This window comes from Plectropomus leopardus, chromosome 21, assembly GCF_026936395.1.
Source record: "Plectropomus leopardus strain MGB_pleo_1.0 chromosome 21, ASM2693639v1, whole genome shotgun sequence".
Lineage (NCBI taxonomy): Eukaryota > Metazoa > Chordata > Actinopteri > Perciformes > Serranidae > Plectropomus > Plectropomus leopardus.
Window position 1 is genome coordinate 12,842,255 of NC_142196.1, and position 23,214 is coordinate 12,865,468.

Here is a 23,214-nt window from a genome sequence, read left to right on the forward strand (position 1 = left end):
TGAAAAATGCTTTAAAAGTGACCCTACCAAATAAGGACAAATTATTCACAGTGTTGATGAAGTATAATCAAAGTTTGAAATTAAATTTGGCCACTGACAGAGTCCAGTCAAATACCATATGTTGCTAACATGCCGTAAACATCCATCAAGTGGTATTTTATGAAACCCACTCTGCTAACAACATTGCTTTTCTCGTCATTGATTCCCTCTCGTACATTCCTGTCATCCATACAATCCCAGCTTAATGACATTATGCCCCAGCATCCAAAGCCATTCATACACGATCAATATAACAGCATGAGTCTTTCCATCAGCATTTGTTAACATTGCAAAATGTCATCTGTGTGTGTGTGTGTGTGTGTGTAAACTACAAATAAAGCCTGTCCTGTGTTTCTAGCCTACCATTGTTTCAGAAATTACAATAGTTAGGTCACGCTACTGTTATTCATATTTGCGTCCATCCCCAAACTGGTGCAGTGTGTATATGCACACGTGTATACCTTGTTACAGGTTATTAACTATTGGAGATGTGGAACAAAATCTGGATCACAACAGGGCGTCTCTTCAGTAAACGTGCACTAAAAACACATTTGCTCTGCATATCCAGTTGTTGGATTGGTGTGTTGATATGCCTATCCTTTTCATTCTTCTCTTATCTGATTGAATTCTGCTTGACAATGGGCTAGCTATCCACCTATCAGGTTTGCTTTATGCTGGTTGCATAGTCAGAGCAAAGCTAACAGACTACTAAAGATAAGGTAGCTATCAAGGACTAGAAACTAGCAATGTGCTTTTCAGGAGTGATCGCCAATTGTTTGGCAAGAAAATCTGAAGTGCAGACAAAAGAGACTGTGCTTCTGTCTTTTTTAGGTTGATCGTTATACTCATTTACACCATAAATATCACTATACTTAGCACACCACCTAGAAAAGAAGAAAAAGCCAACTGAACTGACATTGCAACTTTATTGAAACAATGTGTCCAATTTATGTAAAGCAGCACTAAAGCCCCTTCTACTACTGCTGCTGACTAAAAAATAAAATCTAACTGACAGCACGGGAGACTTGAGAAATAAATCACTGAAATATTTACTACAGAATTTAACATACAGAAATAATGTTTAAGCCTGACCAAGCTCAAAAGGACACTATAGAGCATCTGCAGAACCAACCCGCTGTACCCACTCTGGGCTTAGTACTAATACACAAGGGAGTGGAGGGGACCCTGGGCCACTATTAGAGAGATTAGAGGCATCAGGAAGGGAGGGGGAATAAGAGTAGATGGAAATGGAAAGATGGAGGGTAAAGGACAGGTGGAAAAGAGGCAGGCAGTGGGGGGATGGATTCAGTGGTCTTGTGAAAGAGGAAGCAGATGGGGGAGAAAGATAGATGGAGGGGAAGGGGGTAGAGGCCAACAGAGACCGGAAGCTGACTGAAGGAGAGAGATGGCCAAGCAGGAAAAAAGAAACTGACAACGGAGGAAACGTTGGACAAAAGATGGAGAGGTAGAGGAGACGGGGAAGTAGTATCAAGGAGAAGGACAGGGCTGTGAAGGGCTAAGGCAGGTAGAGACACAAGAAAAAGAAGAGGGAAGAGGTGATGGTGGGTCATCTCTCAAGTGGCAGCAGAGAAGTCATTCACAAGATGAAAGGTATTTCTCACTGTGTTCCAACCGAGCCAGTATGTGTGTGTTAACTCTACATGGTCATCCGTGCTTGTAGTTAGCGGAACAAAAAAAGACATGAATCAGCAATCAAACTGTTAGGAGACACATAGCCTTAAGATACTCTCATGCATATATATGTAGTGAAGTGCAACTAACACTGTGTCTGCTGCAAGATGTCCAACACACCAGTTAGAGTGGTTTCATAAATAAAATACATACAGTGAAATCAATGCTTAGTTCTGAAGGGAAGACAGTGAGTCTAATACAAGCAAAACACTAGCTATCGTTGCTAATCTGAAGTTTTAGAACGCTGCAGTAAAGCAGTGGCAATGCATCGACAGCAGATATGCAGCTAGGGGCGCTGTGTGGGTAGCTGTTGTTGACAAGTCAAAGTTGCGAGTTGAGATGGCCTTTTAGCGTGCAAAGGTAGACATATCTTTGGTTGTCCTTGAGCATAAAGTTGTAAACAGACAAAAAAAAGATCTACGCTTTTGTAAAAAGCCTCTCGGAGCCAATCAAGAAATCTGTTAATTACCTACCACCACATGGTCCCGCCTACATTAGTAAACCCTTTATTGGTTGTATAAGAGACCTTTTTGACACAAATTAATCATTGTTACTGGGTGGTTAAAAAAAAGAAAGAGATATAACTTTTGCGATTAATCTTCTACCCTACTGCAAGCAATTGTCAGCTTGTACATTTATACCACAATATTTACAAAAAACAAGCTTCCTCCCTGATTAACTGGTACAGTCAATGATTAATCATAACCAAATCAATTTTTTTTCCCTTACATGCGCAGAATGGGTTATGGGAACAACAGAAAAGAAAGTTGAGAATAATGACCTACTGTCTAGTGATGTGTGAGGTTGTGGTTTAGAGGATCAAAAGATCTGTAGACAAAAATATGAGATGACACTTACCAATTTGCTGTGGTGGTATTTGCAATATCCACAGTACTTGACATTGTCTGCGTCCGATCCTTGTTCCTCACACAACAACCCCGCAAACTGGGCACTGCAGCAGAGACGAGTGTAAAGGCAATAAAGAGAGGTAAAAAGACCAGAAGACTTTCTTAAATGTATGTGTGACATTGTAACACAATAAGTATCATAATACCATCAAGTACCGATCATGAAACAGTATGATTTGAACCCAAGGAAGCAGAAGCAGACATAGCATAAAAATCCAGGTTTGACCACTCTACAGCAGGCTGTGATGTCGTTACAGTTCGGAATACATGAAAATCTTCAATATTCACAGTGACTCAAAGTTTTTTTCTACTACATTACTCACAAGTATATCAAATCTACAAGTCTTTACTTAGTGTGTGTACTCTAGTGTGTGAAACAGCAGAAACAGTGTCTTTCTTTGTCTAGTGAGGTTGATGTGATGTGAACGGGTCTCACCATGTGACATGGAAGGCCTGCCTGCAGCCATGTTTGTTGCAGGTCATACAGGCTCCAGTGGCGGCTTTACTTTCTCTGCCCTGGTCCTCACAGATATAACATGTCTGCACACGCACCCACGCACAAACGCGCACAAACGCGCACACACACACACACACACACACACACACACACACACACACACACACACACACACACACACACACACACACACACACACACACACACACACACTCTTTCTTTATTTGGATCCCATTAGCGACTACCAAGGTAGAAACTATTCTTCATGGGTTCAAAACAAGTACACATTACATCATAGGGAAAAAAAATAAGTATGTAATTAAAAATCCAAGGCAAGGGAACAAAAGACTAAAAGAAAACAGGCAAACTGCAAAAACAAACCATAACAACAACAATAATAAAACTACTAATGAAAATAATTACAGTAATGACAGCAAGTACCCACACTATCTAAATAATCAGTAAAAATTTCATACAGATTAAAAATGACAGCAGCACTACTATAAAATATAATGTACAGTGACAGAAAAATAAAATGTCCAAGAGAGTTCTTTTATTGAATTCAATGAGTATATTGTCAGATATTCTTTAACAAAACCATGTTTTGTTAGGAGAGGGGCTGGTGTTGTGTGCCGTCGGGTATTTCTTTAACCTCTTTTTAAGAGCTATTTTAACTGTTAAATGTGTAATATCTGATGCAAAAAAACATTCCATATTTCCATTCCTCTGAACAAAAACAGTCTGTTGGCATTCATTTTTGAAACAGGAAGTGAAAATAATATCTTGATACATGCTTTGTATCAAAGTTATGGTCATTACTATAAAAGATTGATGGTCATGACACACCTAATGGATTTTAGATGAGCAGGAGAACCACTGTAATTCCAAAAACTGACCCCGTCCATCAGAGTTACATTGTGTGTGTGGTGTGGTGTCTAAATGCATAGATGCGTTCTGTTACCTTGTTGTAGCGCTCATGTGGCACAGATTGGAGCACTATGGGCTCCATGGTTGAGACATTCGCGAACTCCACTTCAGGTATGTAAAGGGCACAAACGACATGGGCCCAGCCTGCAAACACACACAGAAAACAACCATCAACCTCTGAACATGTGTGATTGCAAAAAGTTTGTGGCAACACTTCAGAGTTTACGTGATGATTAAAAACCATCTGTGAAGGTCTTGAGAAGGAATAAGAGTGAAGAACTGCATTCATTCCATATGTTGGTTGCAAGTTGCAAAGGACTGATAGTTGCCTTATAACCTGAACTGCTCCATATATCACCAACAGAACTTTATCAACTGGGTAAAACAAAAAACAGCCTTTTCCTGCGCATTCTTTTGAGTTGTAACTCATGACACAGGCTCTAAAAAATGTGACGTCTCTACTCTAAATGCATAACTGACTTTGCAGCACTTTGGCCTGGTATATTTGAGTTGGTATGAGTGCAGCTTTTTCAACTCTGATGAGGATCAAACAACTAAACAAGGGCAGCCAATCATGATTCCCTTCTCATCCATCACGCTGCACTACATGATACCTCATCTCCTCTGACTCTATCTGCACGGTGTCACTTAAGTCCATAAAGTCCAGCACAGTTTCAATGTCCAGGTATTTCCTCCTGACCTCTTTGTGACCTTTGTGAAGAATTTTAAAAAAAGCTGTCAGACTCCACAAAAGACGGGCAAATGCGCAGCACAACTCAAAATAGTCCTTTGAATGTGTTAGTTGTCAGTCCATGAAACTTGGATTTATTGTCAATGTGAACCCAAAATGGACCACGCCTAAAGGCAATAGCAGATAATACTTATTTGACTCTAGCACTAACACACTGTTTCCCACAGAATAAGAGTGTATGTGTGGCTCTAGCTGATGACAGTAAACTTTTCCCAATACCAGTGTATCCCTATGTGTCATTTGGTATCCCCTCTCTAAATTCTGAGGTTTTTGTGGGTTCGTGAACGCAGCGCGGGCAGAGCTATCCGTGACTTTTTTATCTCCTCAGCAGCAGTTTGTGACTTGCGGGACAGATAATTGCTCTGTTGATCTGTTAAGAGCTGATCAGATCAGATCAGATCAATGGATGAGAGGAGCAGCTGCTGCAAGTGAATGCAAACTTTTCTCCGTCTGTGCCCAGAATGTGCTCTATGGTTTTTGAGTGTGACGCAATGAATAACAGAACGGTATCTAGATCTTTCAACAGCGCACCTAATGAATGGTCCAGCTCCAAATACAGAAAATCTATTTGTGGCGACAGATGTTTTAATCATGGCAGGTCGCCACAAATAAATGAATGTGTGGGAAACCCTAAAATGTGGTCTGGACCCATCATTAATATGCCAAATTGTAGTTTTGGTTCCATTCACATTCACACATTAAACATAAATTAAACTTTGGGTTCAACTTTGAAATGCTACATCGTAAATGTAGAATTTGCAACCTGGTAGTTAATCTATCTAAGTAGCCGTTTATTGAGCCCTAACACACACAGCTGCCTGTCAGTGAAGACAAACTGGGGGCGGTGGGATGACAGTGGGGCATAGTGGAGTGGCAGCAGAATTGACGACGAGCTGAGGAGGAGCAGAAGGCGGTCAACGCGAGGTCAAATGGAGGTGGGAGTCTCCTGCCACGCTGGAGGTGTCTGTTTTTCCCCCATAGCGGAAACAAAAACAGGCTTAAACTTACAGTTGAACCCCTGACCTGCCTTTGACCTGGTGAGCGGGACAGGGGGAGGAGGGCAGAGGGCGGGACAGAGGGGAGGCAGCGGGTGTGAAATGGGGGCATGTTGTTGTTTTGAAGTCCCTCCAAGAATCTGGAAGAGGCCTATAAAACAGGACTATAAAAAGTGGCACAGCCTTCCTCCTCAAACTGAGTATTCACACTTTTACACCCCAAACAGCCAACAAAGCATCCTTTAACAAACATCCCATACTCCAAGACATTATCAGGGAACAATCTGTTGAGAACATGAGCCTAAATTTAACTGATAATAAGGCTAAAATGTGGTATATGTGGTTTGAAACAAACAAAAAGACTGTCAGTTCTTGATAATGGCTTTATGAGCTTCCGTGGTAAACTCGGGTAAAACCATGATGACAGTGTTAGGTAGTTAATGTTGTACTTACTGCAGCAGGTAAAGAACTACAAGTACAGTGAAACCACACCAGTACAAATTAGAAAATGCTCTTCTGCTGCCACTTATCTAGTATTTCTTGGCTCTGACCTGTTGCTGATTTTCACTTGTTTTCATCAAATCTCTTTAAATATATGCATGTCACAGATGTATTAAAACCCTACAATTAAAAGAGCACCAATATTTAGTCGGTATCTAGACTTAAAGAGGACAAAAACAGAGGCAAGAAGCAGCAGCAGCTGTAAACTTAATTTCTGTCTCCTTTCTTCTCTTCCTGCTATATGTTCAGAGGGTAGATCAAATACCCATTTCAGACTAATCCCTTTGCTGTGCTTTATTACTGTCCCACCTGAAATAACAGCAACTACCACACAGATCAACAAGTGAAGAGGAACTGACAGGAGCAGAGAAACGGACGGTCGGGGAAAGAGATGGCGAGAGAAAAATGGGAGGAAGAAGAGAGGGAGAGAGGGGTCATGGGAAGGGTAAAATAAAAGAGAAAGTAGTAAAACGGTGTGTGTTAGTGTTGTCCTGATGCCTCCCTGCAGGCCTGGACACAATCCCACAGCTGTGCCTCTCTCTCTGACTGACTCAACACACACACACACACACTCACATACACACAGAATATTTACAGTCTCCACCAAGCTGACCTCCCAATGAACCCAGAGAGGAGACTCCTCACAGGCCATGCACTATACCCATCCTGGCCCGCCCCCTCATAAACATACACAGACACACACACATAAAACATGGACTGGCAAGGACGGCAGAGAGAGGCAGCACACACAACAAACAGCGACATAACTCTCCCAGCACGCTCACACCCCTTAAACTTGCCGGTGACATGCAATTAATGACAAAATACACAAGAGGCTCACCACAGATGTGTGCGTGTGTGCATGTGTGTGCGTGTATGTGTGTGTTTAAGTAGCTGAGAGGGATTCTACCTCCGTTGTCTGTCCTCTTGAGGGCTCCATCTTTGTGGGGACACAGTTCACATCTCTGTGGGGAAAAAAAGAGACACCAGGTCAGAAACAACAGGTCATCCACACAGGGAGAGGTAAACACAGAAAAGTATGACAAATATGCCAGTGTGTGAGATAAACTGGCAAGCGGCCCTGACTTGGGCACAAGGCCAGAAACTCTATGGGAAAACACCCTCACTACCTGCCACCTGAGGTTATTTATCACTCCAAGTGTGTGCATGTCCTGTATATCAGCAAATACAAGTCCTCCAGCAATTATTTCTGCTGCTCTGAGCCTGACAATTGAACTCTCACTCAACTCACACATAAGCTGCCGTTGCTCATCTTAAGGCCTTAACTACAAAGAGCACAGTGTGTGTGAACTGTAACAGAGCGGAAAGACTTCCATGTCCCTTCTTTCCTTATTTCTTCCTCCAATACTTTTCTGTGGCATGTTTAAGCTCACACCTCACAAACAAGACAGTAAAGGTGCCCCAACTCCACAGTACGATCTTAAAATCCATCTTTTTGAAGGGTTTTGAATATCTATATTTAATTTATTATAAATGTTTTTTTACTGTAAAGTTGTGGTTAAAAAAGTGCTGTACAGTCAAATTGTTGCTTTATTTACACTTTAATTCACAATCTTTCTAAACTCAGCACTTGCAAGCGATAGACGGGATGAACTTTAATGAAACCATTTAAATGCCACAAGTGTAAACACCTTTCCCAAATATTCCTTTATTAGGCAAACAAAGTGGAGTCATAATTGATCGACTCGAAAGGTCAATTTGATTCAGAGCACTCAATTCAAGAAAGGCGATGGATGCTTTATTAGGAGAATTACAGATTTTAAAAGTGAGGGTAATTATTTATCACTCTTCCATTAACCTAACGCTTCGCAGGAAGTTGGGTACTTCACTTTCCTACCAGCGTTTTTCATTTTCAGGTTACTCTGTCAATCAGAAAATAACTAATTTTACTAGCTACAGTTATCCACTAACTTTGTGCACAATGTGATCCTTTGAGAATGCTACAGGTGGCCCTACGACACAATACAATCACGACACTTAAAAGTCACAATACAATATTACTGCAATTTCAAATGTCTTGCAATATGTTAAGTATTTAGATAATACATGTTGCGTTACATTGTGATTTTATTACCTATTTTCAAATGCAAATTATGTCCCCAAAGAAAAACATTTGTTTTATGTAATAAGATTAAGTTCTCATCTCATTTTTATTGTAGCAATTTTTATCTAGTGGACAGCAAAAGATATTTATATTATTATTCTAGTCGGCTACCAAAAGTTTAATTTGTGTTTGCAATATTAATAATTTATGTACTAAAAAATTAAATTTTTGGGGTCCATGTTTTGATAGGTTTTTGCAACACCAGCCTGTATTGATTTTTCCCCTGACCCTTGCAAACAGACACACTCATGTAATTACCAACTTGTTAAAACACTTTTGTATGCTTATATTGTGATATTTAAAAGGAACACCTCACCCATTTGTCCGCTGCACAGCCTGAAATAAGGGACTAACAAGTTCACATCTTCCTTCAAGGAGAATGATGTTCGGCTTTTAAAAACACTGCATTTAAAGATTTTGTATACTTTGACACTGCTTTGCAACTTTCAAAGCATTTGCATGTACTTGAGTGACCTGGTTGTAATAGTATTTCTCCGCTAAACTCATTTCTGAATTGCCATGTACACGAGAAACCTGGTTTCCTTCACCAGGTTAAGAGGTTAAAGGAAAACCCAAGTTGTCCTGCTAAATTTCTGCAAGAGCAACTTTGCCCTCTGCACACACATGAATACAGCTAGTCGGCAGATCATTCCTAGCACCTGTATCAACAACTACGCAAGTAAATCTTGCCCTGACAAAATCTCGACAGGTCCTTAGAAGTTTGCCGAGGTCATATTAAGTTGAAACTCAGCAACTTAGCCATAGCAGTTTATGGCTTTTCACAAAAAGAGCACATAAAGTATGTAAACGCTTTGGCCAAATTCAGTTCAGCTCTAAGTGACATGATTCAGGGGTCTAAGGAGAGCCGGTGAGTCCAGCTATTGTTGGAAATGCAGTGCTTTCCAGGGCCGTTTCCCTGCCTCAGCAGTAACATTTTCAAGTTGCAGACTTGATAGCTTACTTTTTGCACACTATAGAATGGAATTTAGTTAAGTTGGTAAACTGGCCACAAACAAGCATTTCTGATAGGTTCTATTGAGCGTTTCATAAGGACTTAATATTATTTGGTGACATATGAAAGTAACTGGTGGAGAAAACAGATTGTGGGCCGTAGGAGACAGCACACACCACAGAAAGTGCTGCCTGTGCAGGAGGTAGCTCCACGAAAAGAGGCAGTAACATGCAGGTCTGTGCAGACCTCCAATACAATTTCACTAGTTATAATGCCTTTGATACAGCAGCTTCTGCCAAGCTGTATAGAGATTTAAGATGAAGCAGTAACACAGGGTGAGCACAACACAAGCAAGCTTCTGAGTCCTACTAATGAGTTAAACAATGATACTACTGCTGTGTGTTAATGCCATTTGATACAATAAAGGAAGTCCTTCTTAGGTTCCCTGTTAAGGAAAAGCCAAAGGAAAGCTCTAAAAAGTCAGTTTTGTACAATGTAAAAGACATCTTCAAATAAACCTAACCTGTTAGGCCCCGATCAGACATCAGAGCGCATGTTATAGGTTACAAAACGTGAGGTGTACCACACTGTCATTGAAATCCGTCCCAATAAGGCAGAGCGCTTTTGCAGCTTGCTGTGTCTTTTTTAACTAAGCAACCACCAAATCACTTGTCCTTAGCCAAAACGTTATTTTGCTGTGATGTTAACTTACAGATCTGTACCTTAAATCTGCATTAATAATGCTAAAGGGAACTCCGATTTTGAGTGAGAGGCTGTACTGGGCACAGGGAAACATATATCTGTGTGGGTATATGAGAACCCCAGAAAAAGAAGAAATCTCAGGGAGGACCATCAGCTGGTCCAGGAGCTTAACCTGGATGATACTTATTTCAGGATAAGTCTGGCAGTTTAGCAATCGATTGTTAGTCATCAGGCCTAGTTATGGTTGGTTAAAAGTTACAAAGAAGTTGAGGTGGCAGTTTATTCACATATGTCAAGTAGCTTACATAGGGCAACATTGAGAGTAAGCTCATGTTAGCTTCACAAAGACCATGTTTGTGACTACTTGTTATCACAACTACAGAAGGCGCACTTAATTCATCTGTCTAGACAATGAAAAAAAAAAACCACCAATGACATTGGGCCCTTTTTTCCCCACTCTGATTTAAAGTTTTTTCAACTCAAGGAGATAGGAGTGCTCTTACAAAAATGAGAGGTGCATTTAGTGGATAAATTGACTCAAAAGCAGGGAGCAAAACACTTCGAAAAATGATAACAAAAAGCCGCTGCAGGATGTCGAAACACTCTCTGTCTGATTAGAGCTTTGAATTCAGGTGAAACACAGAAATCCAGCAAGCCATACAGTAAGGCTGGGCAATATTTCAATATTGTTTGTCATCTACGACTGTGACTGCATTGCAGAATACTATGTATGAGCATTGTTAATTTTATTGATATTAATACCATTATCAAGACTCCTTAACGAGTCTTTATTGATACCACTATTGATACTTTTCTATAATTTGGTGGAACAACGAGGCGACAATGAGTTTTAATCTTATATTGCTGGGGAAATAAATATCTCACCCACACAATGGTATTATTCAAGTTTCTCACCAATAACTAAATTTTCTTTTTCTTGATGTTACATTTGAACACATCGTGATGACATTTTATTTACCTTTGTATAAATGCCATTTTACTGAGCCGACCATGAACACATCACAATGAAACCATATGGAACCTCGTTTATTTAGCTAACTAGTTCTTATCCTGCCAACTTCAACTCGGATTTCAACACTGGATTACTATTTTTAATCAAGGGGACTTGCTATTAAGTTTGGGTGTGCTGGGATTTAAATGTTGTGACTCGACTCGAGATGTAATGTCACCTTATAGGGCCCGCTGAACTCCATAGCGGTATCAATAAGCTCAATCATTTCTGATTTTGATATTGGTTTTGAAAAAAGCGGAAAAGAACTGGGTTTCAAACCCCATCCCTTCATGATGCATTGCATGATTGTATCTTTTAATATTTAAAAATAGCAATAAACAGTTGTTCTGTCTACTTTCTCTCATAACTAAAATATTCAGAAACAGTAGGCAGCTCATATTTGGAGCAGATTAAAAGACATTTTCTCATCAGCACAAGGTATGATACTGGTTATGAAATCTTGCAGTCAATGTGAACAGACACGCTGAAGATACAAGACCCAACTTGGTGCTATTTTCTTAGTGACCATTTATATCTGCTGGTGCTGTGCAAGGGCATGACGTCTACCGTCTTTGTCAGACAGTCCTGTTATTCAAGGAGTTTACTCATAAATGATGAATGGGTAGCTGGATTGTGTAACTCACCACGCGGGCCGCTCTCTCCTGAGATTCACACTTTCTGCAGAACCAAGGACCGGTGGGCACCTGCACGATGCCATAGCAGGCTGAGGACAGACGGAGCGGGTGTGTTAAAGTAAGTCAATACAACCACATTGAAAGACTACAGAATATAATTACACAGTGATAATGAAACCACAGCAAACCTGACAACGCTTGATAACATCTTTACAATATCATATGATCTCTTCTTCTGACTGGTTTTTACAAGTGCCAGAAGGCAAAGTTGTGACTAAAGTGGTTTGAATGCAGAGCCGAGCAGTGTTTTCATCTGACAGAGTGTCGAACACGCTGCTGTTGTTTTGATATGCTACTGACAGCTGACATAGTTTTCCTGCACTACAAAATATTTTAAGCCCCTGGGACAATGACAATGTCAACACATATGGGCATCGATGATAATGCTTTGCTTTTTTGTCAATGTCACCAAGCTTGTGGGACGATACATACAGAAACTGCATTCAGATAGTCCGCAATCTTTAATAGACCAAACATTTCTATGAAAACAAAAGTCAAAGAAAGAATGTCAGCTGCAGAAACTGCTTAATTTAAGAGCTGAGATGATACGAAATGTCTCACAATGACATGAAGAATTTGCACTTTTATTTTTCACACTGCTGTGTGGATGCAGGAGAGGAGACAATTGTCACTGATGTCGCTCTTCTTACAAACAGTATGCGAGGTTCTGTCAAACCTTAATATTCTGGCATCGCTTTAGCAAACAATATGATTTACAAGATGGAGTGTAACTTCAAAAACACACTGAGTTCTTTCATCTTGAGTTATAACCCGATTCCACTGATGCTTACACGACTCAGACTTGTTTCAGCGCAGGCGGTGCTACCCTAAATACGGCATCACTACCCTAAATAGCCTACCTCTACACATTTTCAGATTATCTCTGATCTGTCCAGAGCTCATAATCCAATGGAATAAACAGCCATAATCCAGATTTCTGAGAACAAAACACCCAGAAGGTAACTGAGTTCAAATGAAGAAACCGGTGACCAGACTTGCAGACAAAACATCAAGTAGCAGTTGGTTGGAATATTCTGCTTCATGCTGCATACTGACTCATTTTAATAATTACAACTGTCTGATCAAATCACTTAAAAACTTGAAACTTTTATTTGTTGCCATGCTAACCGATGGTACATAGAGCATGTAAATGCTTTGATGTTATTTTAAGATTTTCTCTAAGATTCAGAGGTGTCTTCAAACACACAGGGGACGTTTTTATTCATCATCAATGCGTTTACAAAGAGACTGTGAAGAGATAGAAAAAAATTATGACTTTGTTGTGTCAGAGGTTCAACACTAACAGTTGCCTTGTACTGTTTTCTCTCTGCACTGCAATATTACATAGTCTTGTATAATACACCATTTTCCAAAATGTTCTCTCACCATTGATAAATAGTATATTTTCTAATAGTATTAGTATATAGTGTGAAATCCGGACACTCTCACAGTCTGAGTGAAGCACTTCTGGTCTCTCGTGACTCTTTTTTAGATGCATCTCTTCTATGGATTGATGCCAGTGTCCTGACGGACATCAAAATCATTATTTTTGTTAATTATCCAACAGTTTCATATCTGCTGAGTCCTGGGATACAGCAATAAGCTATTTATTGGAAATTTTTGAATGCTGCTAGTTAATCTTTCTTGCAGGAATGTTTCATTTAAACAGATGCTGTCATAACTGTGGTTTTCAGAAAACATCTGGACAAGGTAACGCATGAGATGTTGTTTATCTGAATCAAAACCTTGTCTGATCTTAACTAATGCAGTACAGTCTGCAGGGCTGTCCCAAATGTTTCGAAGCTGCTCACATGGTCATGATAATCAATATCAAAGAAGTATTCGAATGCTTCTGGTTTTCTGTCTCTCTTTTTTTGATTGTTTGTTTTTAATTATACAATCCAATATCATTGATCATTGGCTCAGGCTATAGTCTGTTTTTTAATTCCAGGGTTTCCCCAAACATTTGTATACTTGTGGCAGCCTGCCACGATTAAAACATCTGCCGACATTGATTTATTTTATATTTTGGAGCTGTATCGTTCATTAGGAGTGCTACTGGAATATATATACTGCTCAGTTACTGATCGCATCACACTATCGGAGTGCAGGATGTACTCTGGACACAGACAGAGCAGCAGAACGCTAGGCACAGTTTAAGTAAAATTTTGCCATTGATTGCCCTAGCCCCAGTTGATAATTCTGTGGGAAACATGGTATTCGTTTGTTTATAAGCCTACATATGAGAGAGTTTGTTTTTTTGAGATATTCCTTCTAATTTATTTGATGTGATCATTGCACATTTTGAGGCTGTTTTTGCTTCAAGTAAAAAAAAATCCGTAAGTCTAATTATTGTCCTTGTCTCTCATTTAACTCATAATTACAGTAACAGCAAAGTATATAAATACTGTCCGCGAGTTTGAATAAAGTATGATAGCTTGTATTTCCCAAGGCAAAGCTCTGAATATTTTCGGATAATTTTCACTGGAGCTTCAAAGGCTTGTCTGCTACCACCAATTCACTTGAGGTAGAAGAAGTGGCTTTTAAGGCATGTTGCATGTATGTCCTTCCAATCATACCCAAAGTGTGTCTGCAAAGTATTATACATTAAATAAAGTATGCAATGTGTTGCATATTTAAAGGTTAAATTAAATGAATTCAAACAGACCACATCTGGGAAGTGACTAGACATTTAACAGAGGGTTCATGTTTGGATGTAAGTGTTTAATCTGTGGTCCTATCGCAACTTTCAATATTCAGCAATACTTTGTATGGAAGCTTCAAAGCTATTCATTTAGGATAACCGTGGGGTAATAGAATATGTTATACAGTACTTGATGGGGTACATTCGACATTCTAAGTATCGTAGTCCACTAAAAACCTTCCTGTCTGGTTCTTGAACCAGTTTCAAAAGGCAACTAATTTTGGGCAAACTGATACAGTATGTTTTACAGAGTCACGAAAACTGACTAGTTGAGGCTGACATGATATCATATAGCCGTAATGTGAAATATTAAACCACGATGAGAATTGGTACAATTGTGTAGCCACATAGTAAGGCATGTTACTGGTGCTGGTTCATGTTAGAGAAACACGTGGGTCAAATAGTTTTATAATATTTGACTAAATGTGAGTGCTGCCCTGTCTAACTGCAGGCTTACAGACATGCCCCTGTCAGCCCTATTTAACAGTCCAAACACTTACAAGCTGTTACAAAAACACTTGGGTTACAAGTGTGAATACACTGAAATGCATCTGCATGGGTTCAGAGTTGCTGACATCTCAAGTAGTTCTCACTCTCCCCCTGCGTCTGCCAAATAGACACATGGCCAGCTGTTAAATTTGTAAACACTGGACGTCATTATCTGAGTCATCTTGGGTAAGCAGCGTCTCGGCAGCTTTGCATAACTGCCACACTACTACGAGCTAACATGTTGTTTGGAAATCACTGTTTTGCTCTTTGAGCTAAAAAGTTGCGTCCAAAATTTGTTTTCCTTCATATCTGATGCAAACTTGACTGTCATTTGGCAGATCGCATGGTAAAGTCGTCGACAAGAGTTTACACCATTTGACAAGAGGAGAGTATTACTCCTGGATATCCCACATGACAGCTTCTGACAGCAGAACAGCTAAAATGAGCACGACTGACAGCCAGTACGTTTTTCATAAAGCAGTTGCCAACAATCGTCCATACCAGATTAAACAGGCAAAGTAAGCTGCCAAGCCAAAGTAGTAGACTGTCCTGCTGCATGTGTGGAGGCTGACCTCAGCCTGGCCTTGGTGAGGGCAGGCGGAGGAGGAGGCTCCGCACGCAGCGCTCCATAACCTTGCAACAAGACTACGCTAAACTAGCCTGCGAGCTAACTGCTAAGTCCTAGCCGAGCTAACAGCACCGCTTACCTTGATGCACGGCGACGTTGCAGCCGTGTCCGTCGCAGTACACCAGCGGGTTTTCCGCCCAGCCTCTCTCGTCAGAGCAAACGCAGCAACCCCCGATCATCTCCTTCATATTATTCGTCGACAACTCGTCGTCCGCCGCCAGACAACGCTCGCCGGAGACCATCTACGAAGAAAGCGGACATGCGGAGGAATACGACATAAAGATGAACCGAAACCTTCGCACAAAACGCCCTTCGTTCCCCAGCTACGCCGCTTTAGGTCCCACTCGGTCGAAATGTCATGTTTTAAACGTATTTACATCCCTTTTCGACACTGTATTTTCTCACCAAAACATCCACTTCACGGCGCGACGGCGAGCAGAAGAGGGGAGGGGGGGCGGGGGGATTTCGTAGTGAACAGGAAATGCGTAATGACGCAAGGCGCGTGTGTGTGCGTGCCCTCTGACAGGAAGTAAAAGACGGATGTGATTGGACCGCCGAAAACAACGTCCCATTTTGGCTCCAAATGGCAGAGGTGTTTGAAAGTTTGTAGCAGAGAAACTTCACTTTCCTCCACTCACTGTCAAGTTACACTGTAGCAACATGGAGGTAGGCAAAGCTTTGGTGTATTACTGACACAGAATTACTACGTTTTGCAGCTGTGAAACGCTGAATGTTTAGAAAACTGTGAATGTTGACTGTGTTTAGAGTTTGTTTACAGGAAGGACTGTAATTCTTGACTTAGTGGAATAAGATGCGTTTGTGATGCATAGAGCACAGCTGCATTTCAAAGAAATGGAAATTTTCTGTTCCAGCGTAAAAAAAGAGGGTTTACTTTCAGTGTGAGGATCATGTTGACTATTTAATATTGGTCGACCGTTTGTCAGGGCCATTACTGATTATTAGTAGTTAGCAACACAAAACCTTGTTTAAATGTCTTCAGTACATGTTTCATCAAAACTAAAACATTCAACATCATATACAACAAGTTCTGAGCAACTTTTTAAAAAATAAATTCAAGTGAAAATTTAAATAAAATGAATTAATACAAATAGCTCTCTGAGGCTTTACAAAGTAAAAGTTTTTCCCATGCTGACATTATCTTTTCACTTGTACACTAATTAATTTTATCTGCAATCATTAAAATAATGTGCTGATACATATAACCGTCAAATTGCCAAATATCGGCCCCAATAATTGGCCAGGCTTATTATCTGTTGACCCCTACTATTTATTGTATATTAACTCAATTAGGAGATAAAATGTCAAGTCAATTAGCGTAATCGATCGAACAAAAATGAACTCACAACAAGTATGATAATTTAAAAAAGATAAATCAAAAATGTTTTTACATTTTTAAGCAGAATCATTCTTGGCTTGAGTTTTTTGGATAGGAGGATCTGCTGTTTTTTATCTGTTTTCTGTCATTTGACTAGCCTTTTTGTTTATTATGTTTGAGTTTTAGACTGATAGCAGGACAAAACAAGGCATAATTAATAAAGACATGCTGGGTTCAGGGAAATTTTAATTAGTATTTTTATAGGGATTGGAATCTCTAGAGTCCCTCCAATATGATATTATGACAATTCTTAGCCTTGGTCTCGATACAATATTATTGCGATTTTAAATATTTCACAATATGCTGAGTATTGCAGTATCATGTATTGCATTTATGACCTTTTTTCAACTGCGAATGAAAGAAAAACTTTCATTTTTAGGATAAAGTTTCCAGTATTTTCAGCTCATTTATTCATTTTTATTGCTGCAACATGTATCTAGTGGTTTTTAAAAAGCAATTGATTTTATCAGTCTAGCAGGGCAACCAAAAGCGTAATTTGTATATTTAACATTATTCATTTATATAATGAAATATTTATACTTGGCGTCTGTGTATTGATACAATATTGCCAGACAAAATATCGCGATGGTAGCAGTAGCAGTAGTAGTAGTAGTAGTAGTAGTAGCACAAGCACAGTATCGCGTTGTTTTGATGGACATGCTGACGTACTGCGGTAAGCGTATTACCTCACTTCCCGTGCTTTTGTTTTTGTCTTGTGGCGTCTCTGTGCTGCTCTTGCGACCGATTACCAGCTAATCTTCTAACGTGCTATTTACTCCGACTACTTATAACTTGCCTGCGATTTAAATTCACCCAGTTTTTACTCGAGCACTCACTGCTGTATTCTCCTCTCAGCGGGTTTCCGGTTTAATCACACAGCCGTTCACTCGCTGCTAGCTCGTTAGCTACTTTAGCCCTTGTTATCGATGACCTCTCCCTCTGCTGCTCTCTCCTTCTCGGTGTCAGATGCATAGTTACTCCTCTGCCTCCTTTAGCCATAATGGTTCATTTAATAAGTGTAGTTTGTTTGTTGCGACCCAGAAGCGCGGCTTCGCACCGTGGAAAAATCCACTCTAGCTGCAATAGTTAGCAAGCCCCTCTGTACCCGGTGTGGACCGACATAGCGAAACTCTGGTAGCCGTCCCCAGGTAACCCCCGTGCAGCCGGGAGCCTGGGTGACTGTCCGAGCGAGGCATAGTGTCAAGCCGAAGCCCGCGGTTCACCACCCACCCCCACTTAACGTTTAAAATGCGTTCTCCTTGAGGACACAACTTTGGTAATTGGCAGCTCTGTTTTGCGAAACGTGAAGTTAGTGACACAAGCGGCCATAGTAAAATGCATCCCTGGGGCCAGAGCGGGCGACGCCAAGTCAAATTTGAAACTCCTTGCTAAGGCTAAGCATAGATTTGGTAAGATTGTTATTCATGTTGGCGTTTATGACACCCAGATATGCCGAGGTGGTGTCCAGCAAACGATGTGGGCTTCGTAGATAAGTGGCAAACTTTCTGGAGAAAACCTGGTCTTATCAGGAGGGATGACATCCATTCAACTTTGCATGGAGCCGCTCTCCTCTCTGGGAATCTGGCCGAGTTTATTAGAGCCATGATGATGATCCAGAGTTGGGACCAGGGGGCAGAATCGCAGTCTTATACGCTTCTCTGAGCCCCCTTTATTACAGTCACACACCCATAGTGTAATAAAACATGTGTGTCCCCCGACCACTAAAATTGTTTAAATCTAAAATAAACAAAATGGGAGTTGTACAAGAGAATTTAATAAAAAATGATCACATCATCTGTCAAAGAGCATTATAACAGGAGAATTAAATGCAGTCTTTTGAATTTTAGATCCCTATCATCTAAAGCTCATTTAAATATCGGATAATAATATTGATTTTTTCTGTCTCATGGAGACCTGGCTGTGTCCTCATCATTATGTTAGCCTGAATGAGTCCACTCCTCCTGGTCATATAAATACTCACATTGCTTGAGCCACTGGCCGAGAAGGCAGAATCTCTGCCATTTTTGATTCAAGCTTAGTAATTCATCCTAAAGATAAACTAAATAATAATTCATTTGAAAACCTTTTTCTTAGTCTTTCACACCCAAGCTGGAAAACTCCACAGCCCATTCTATTTGTCATAATGTACCGCGCCCCCGGCCCATATTCTGAATTTCATCTGAATACAAACTTCAAGGACTGCTTTCTTTCACTTGCGTAACATTGGAAAAATTCAGGCATAACCAGTCTCAAACAGACGCCGAAAAATTAGTGCACTCTTTTGTGTTTTCTAGGCTTGATTACTGCAACTCCCTATTATCGAGTTGCCCCAACAAGTCTCTGACTGTCGTGTCTTTCACAGCTCATAGTTCCCTATCAACCCTCAAGAGCACTGCGCTCTGAAAACGCAGGGTTACTTGTGGTTCCTAAAGTCTCCAAAAGTAGGATGTGAGCCAGAGCTTCAGTTACCACGCTCTTTTATGGAACCATCTTCCAGTTTTGGTCAGGGAGGCAGACACCGTCTCCACTTTTAAGGATAGACTCAAGACTTTCCTCACCCCTTTTATATATTTATATTTCATAAAAAATCTAACGAATGAGCGCAACAATCCCTCGCTTCATTACACTGATTTGCAAAATAATCAATAATTACATTAATTTTTAGTTGCTATAGCAGGCCTAGATAAATGTGTGTGTGTGTTCACACCTTAAGATAACCTTTTTTGGTTTTGATAATTCAAGTACATTAAACACACACATCTGTTTTTGCTGTACATTCTGTGCACTTGCTGATTTTCCCTTTGAGGATTTTTCTGCATTTAGGGTTGTTATCCTGTCCTTTTCGAATCCATTTGAATCCTTTTCATTTCAGTATACCACTTCTCTAAAGGCAGACTGCATATTTGTAATCATGTGAGAGGCTAGATATTTAATTTTCAAGCTGAAATGCAGAATGTTCTCCAGATGTCATTAATGTTTGTACACATTCACACACATGTCCTTAAAAAGTCAGGAATGTAGGTCTTTTATTTCATTGCACTAAATTCATTTAATACAAAAAGACAATAGTAATATGATAAAACATGATGTTTCCTAACTGTATACTCTGTCCCTCCCAGCACAAAGTACACAAGTACAAACAACAGTGTTTTTGACAGTTTCAAAGTCAATGACAACCATAGGATTTCTGTAATTTTAAGAGATTTTCAATTTTTCAATTTTCACAAATGATAGCCCAAACAAAAAAAAATGAATCACAGTTCATGTACACCTTTGGAAATTCAACAGTCAACACACTATAAAATACAGTAGGTCTATATGGCATGGCATGGTTTTCACCATGCCATGTCAGTATGATTAAGAATGGAAAAGTTGTGTATGCCTTTTGAGTGCAGAGCCAGTAGACTTGAGACAGCAATTTGAAAAGCTTTCCATTGTAAGGATGAATACCTATATCTTAAAAAAAAAACAAAAAACTAGAGGCATTGAGAATCCTATAGCAGGCTGCATATCAGACCTGTCAATATACAGTTCTGTTTTGACAGCATCCCCATGCTGTTGCCAAGGATGCTCCAGAACACACTCACACACACACACACACACATGTTATTCCAAGCACTCAGCTGCTGCTTGCATCACCGATTCCTCTGAGCGAGCTCCCGCTCTTGGTTTCCAGAGAAACGTAATGACTTGCCAATAATGCGCAAGAGCACACGAGCGTCCTCCGTGTAATATGGTGAGCGAGAGGTCCCTGGGAGTGCCTGCCCATTGTTTGCTTTAATTTCAAATTGCTCAAATGCTTCAGTCGACACTGGGCACTGCACTAAAAGGGGGGTGAGGGAGGGATGGGGAGCTGGGGAAAAGGGAAAAAAAAGTGAATTGTGTGTGGCAGGGGAAAACCTATTAGAGCTGGAGAGAACAAAGGGAGGCGAAGGAGGGGGCAGCGGTTGTGGAGGGGCCCATATAGCTACTGAAACACTGAAAATGGCAAATGATTTTTACAACTTGCACTTGATTAAGTCAAAGTCTGCACAAATCATGTATAATGTTCCTCGGGTTGTCAGAGAAGAGCTTTCTCTGAGACTGAAAATTGCAGCGACACTATCTGCTTCCAACCACTATTGGTGACCTCACATATAGCACTCAGAGCTTTTATATAATTTAAAGTATTCTGTGATTATAACCAGGCATTTCTCTTAGATGCTATATGTTAGCGCTCTCAAGTTGGTGTTTGGATGAGGATCTCTAAATCCGCTGCAACAGTGTTTCTGCTATGGGCCTTGACCTGTTAAGAAAAGTCAGCTCTCTTGTTAAGGTTTACCATACTATAGAAACATGCACCATTTTTCCAAATGTTGTCTATAGCATAAATTGCATTTAGTTGTGGTATTTCTTGCTTCATTTATTTTGCAGTTTGCAAGCCTTTAAGAGAACTACATAGAAACAGAGTATGTAGGTAAAAAGCTGTAATTGGCCTTTCAACAGTATGCTTGTTCATATCCCCTCATGTTTTTTTTTTTTTTTTTAATGTCTTCTTTGGTCTACGTTTCATTGTCAGAAGTGTGACTTCATAGCTCTTGAGATTTAAGAAGTCCGAGGGCTCTCATGATTGGGTCCTGGACATGTTTGCATAGGCTGAGTGAAGTTTTGTGGTCTCTCTGTGCAGGATAAGGGATGTGTGAAATGCACCAGGAGGAAAGACAACACTGGGAAAAGCAGCCCCCACACTCACAGACTTCTATGTAAGCTGCATAAGAAATGATGGCATTGTGTTAAGACATTGTATACACAAACACTGGACACACTTAATCGCCTGCCAGTTATTTATTTTTTCTGATGGTAACTGCCCTATATAGATTTCCTATTGCCATCTCTTTAAAGGCTTATTTGATTTTTTTTTTATTTATTAATCCTAAGAAAGACCCAGAAGGAGCAAAAAATGTTTGAAACATCACACCAGTAATACAATCCTAATTTAAAAAAAAAACAAAACAAAACACTGCATCCCAAGTGTGTGTGTGTGTGTGTGTGTGTGTGTGTGTGTGTGTGTGTGTGTGTGCAGAAATGAGTCTGCAAGGGAATGTTTAGCTCCAACAAATGACTACTGACAGCCAATAAGACTTTTATTTTAAAGCAATTGTGTCTTCACAAACAGCTTGTATTCAAATCATTGCGTCTATGAGAAAATTGGTATTTTTCATTTAATGTAAATAGCCTTGCTAAACAAAAGAAACAGCCTAACAATGTTTTTTTTTTTTTAGTAGAAAATATATGTTGTGCAACATATTTGAGCAGCTTGTACACAATATATCCCAGCATACGTTTAGCCTAACTATTATTTTTTTAAGCAAGGTAAAATTGAAACAGTGAAAAGTGTCTCAGACGAAGCAGCATTCACACACACCTCCCTTTGTATGTCTGCAGAATTTATATTGTGTCAATCTCCCTGTTGCAATAATACAGTAAGTTTTAGTTAAGGTCATTCACCTGCAGCAATCCCAATAAATGCATCATTAAATTTAATTGAGCCTGATATTCCTTTAGGCAGTAATTATAGACTATAAGGCTTCATAGGTTGCATTTTTATCTCAGTGGTATGGACATATTTCATGTCTTTCTTGTGGTTCATGGCAGTTTGTGTTTAATATTTGTTCTTTATGTTTGTGATGCATTCCCATTTGTGTCATATGACCCCCCCCCCCTTAAAAGAAATGATGTGTTGAACAGTTAGAGCCATTATTTGTTGAAGAGTCATCAGCTATTCCAATATAGTTTGGGGTCTTTTTCATCTGCTACTTTTTAGTGGGAAAGTTTGAAATAGGTGAAGTTGCAACACTAAAATGACCTGCAAAAATGAACCCAGCGCTCCCGTGCCATAACGCTTCTTTCTCGGTCACACACCCATCAGTATTTGGTCTCCTCTCTGGTCGGCGAGTAGGACAGGGGCCCAGGAAAAAAATACAAACAGTCCCAACACGGCGGGGTGAAAGGTGAAGAGAGCCCTCCCCCCACCACTGTCCGCACACACTTCAGGCTCGGATTGCATGTAAAATCACATTCTCCCGGGGTGGTGGGGGGTGGAGAGGAATTCATTGTTTTGGCATGGGGCAGTGGGTTTGTGTCATAAAAAGTCTATGCTCTTACAAGTGCCTGCGCCTCCTTGACCAAGTGTCTCCATAAAACTCGATGCAAAACAAATGACTGGGAGCTGCAGGAGCAACACGTTTGGTTTGACGAGTTT

At 40.2% G+C, this 23,214-nt stretch overlaps 2 protein-coding genes across 6 annotated transcripts in view; one reads left to right on the forward strand and one right to left on the reverse strand.

Moving 5' to 3' along the window:
- Window positions 1–16,029, reverse strand: part of mllt10 (MLLT10 histone lysine methyltransferase DOT1L cofactor) — a 53,235-nt gene extending 37,206 nt beyond the window's left edge. For all 3 annotated transcript variants that reach the window (XM_088071805.1, XM_042510239.2, XM_088071804.1), the window contains exons 1-6: window positions 15,657–16,029; window positions 11,706–11,785; window positions 7,181–7,235; window positions 4,058–4,167; window positions 3,076–3,179; window positions 2,590–2,683 (exon numbers count right to left, since the gene is read on the reverse strand). In XM_088071805.1, coding sequence (XP_087927931.1) covers window positions 2,590–2,683; window positions 3,076–3,179; window positions 4,058–4,167; window positions 7,181–7,235; window positions 11,706–11,785; window positions 15,657–15,819 — 606 coding nt within the window. In that variant the 5' untranslated portion in view covers window positions 15,820–16,029. The remainder of the gene's footprint in view (window positions 1–2,589; window positions 2,684–3,075; window positions 3,180–4,057; window positions 4,168–7,180; window positions 7,236–11,705; window positions 11,786–15,656) is intronic.
- A 49-nt stretch (window positions 16,030–16,078) lies between these two features.
- Window positions 16,079–23,214, forward strand: part of skida1 (SKI/DACH domain containing 1) — a 28,345-nt gene continuing 21,209 nt past the window's right edge. For 2 of the 3 annotated variants that reach the window (XR_015775397.1, XM_088072154.1), the window contains exon 1: window positions 16,079–16,243. The gene's annotated coding sequence lies outside the window, so the exon portion shown is untranslated. Of the gene's footprint in view, window positions 16,244–21,639; window positions 21,716–23,214 lie in introns of all 3 variants that reach the window. The other variant, XR_015775396.1, reaches the window with a different exon arrangement.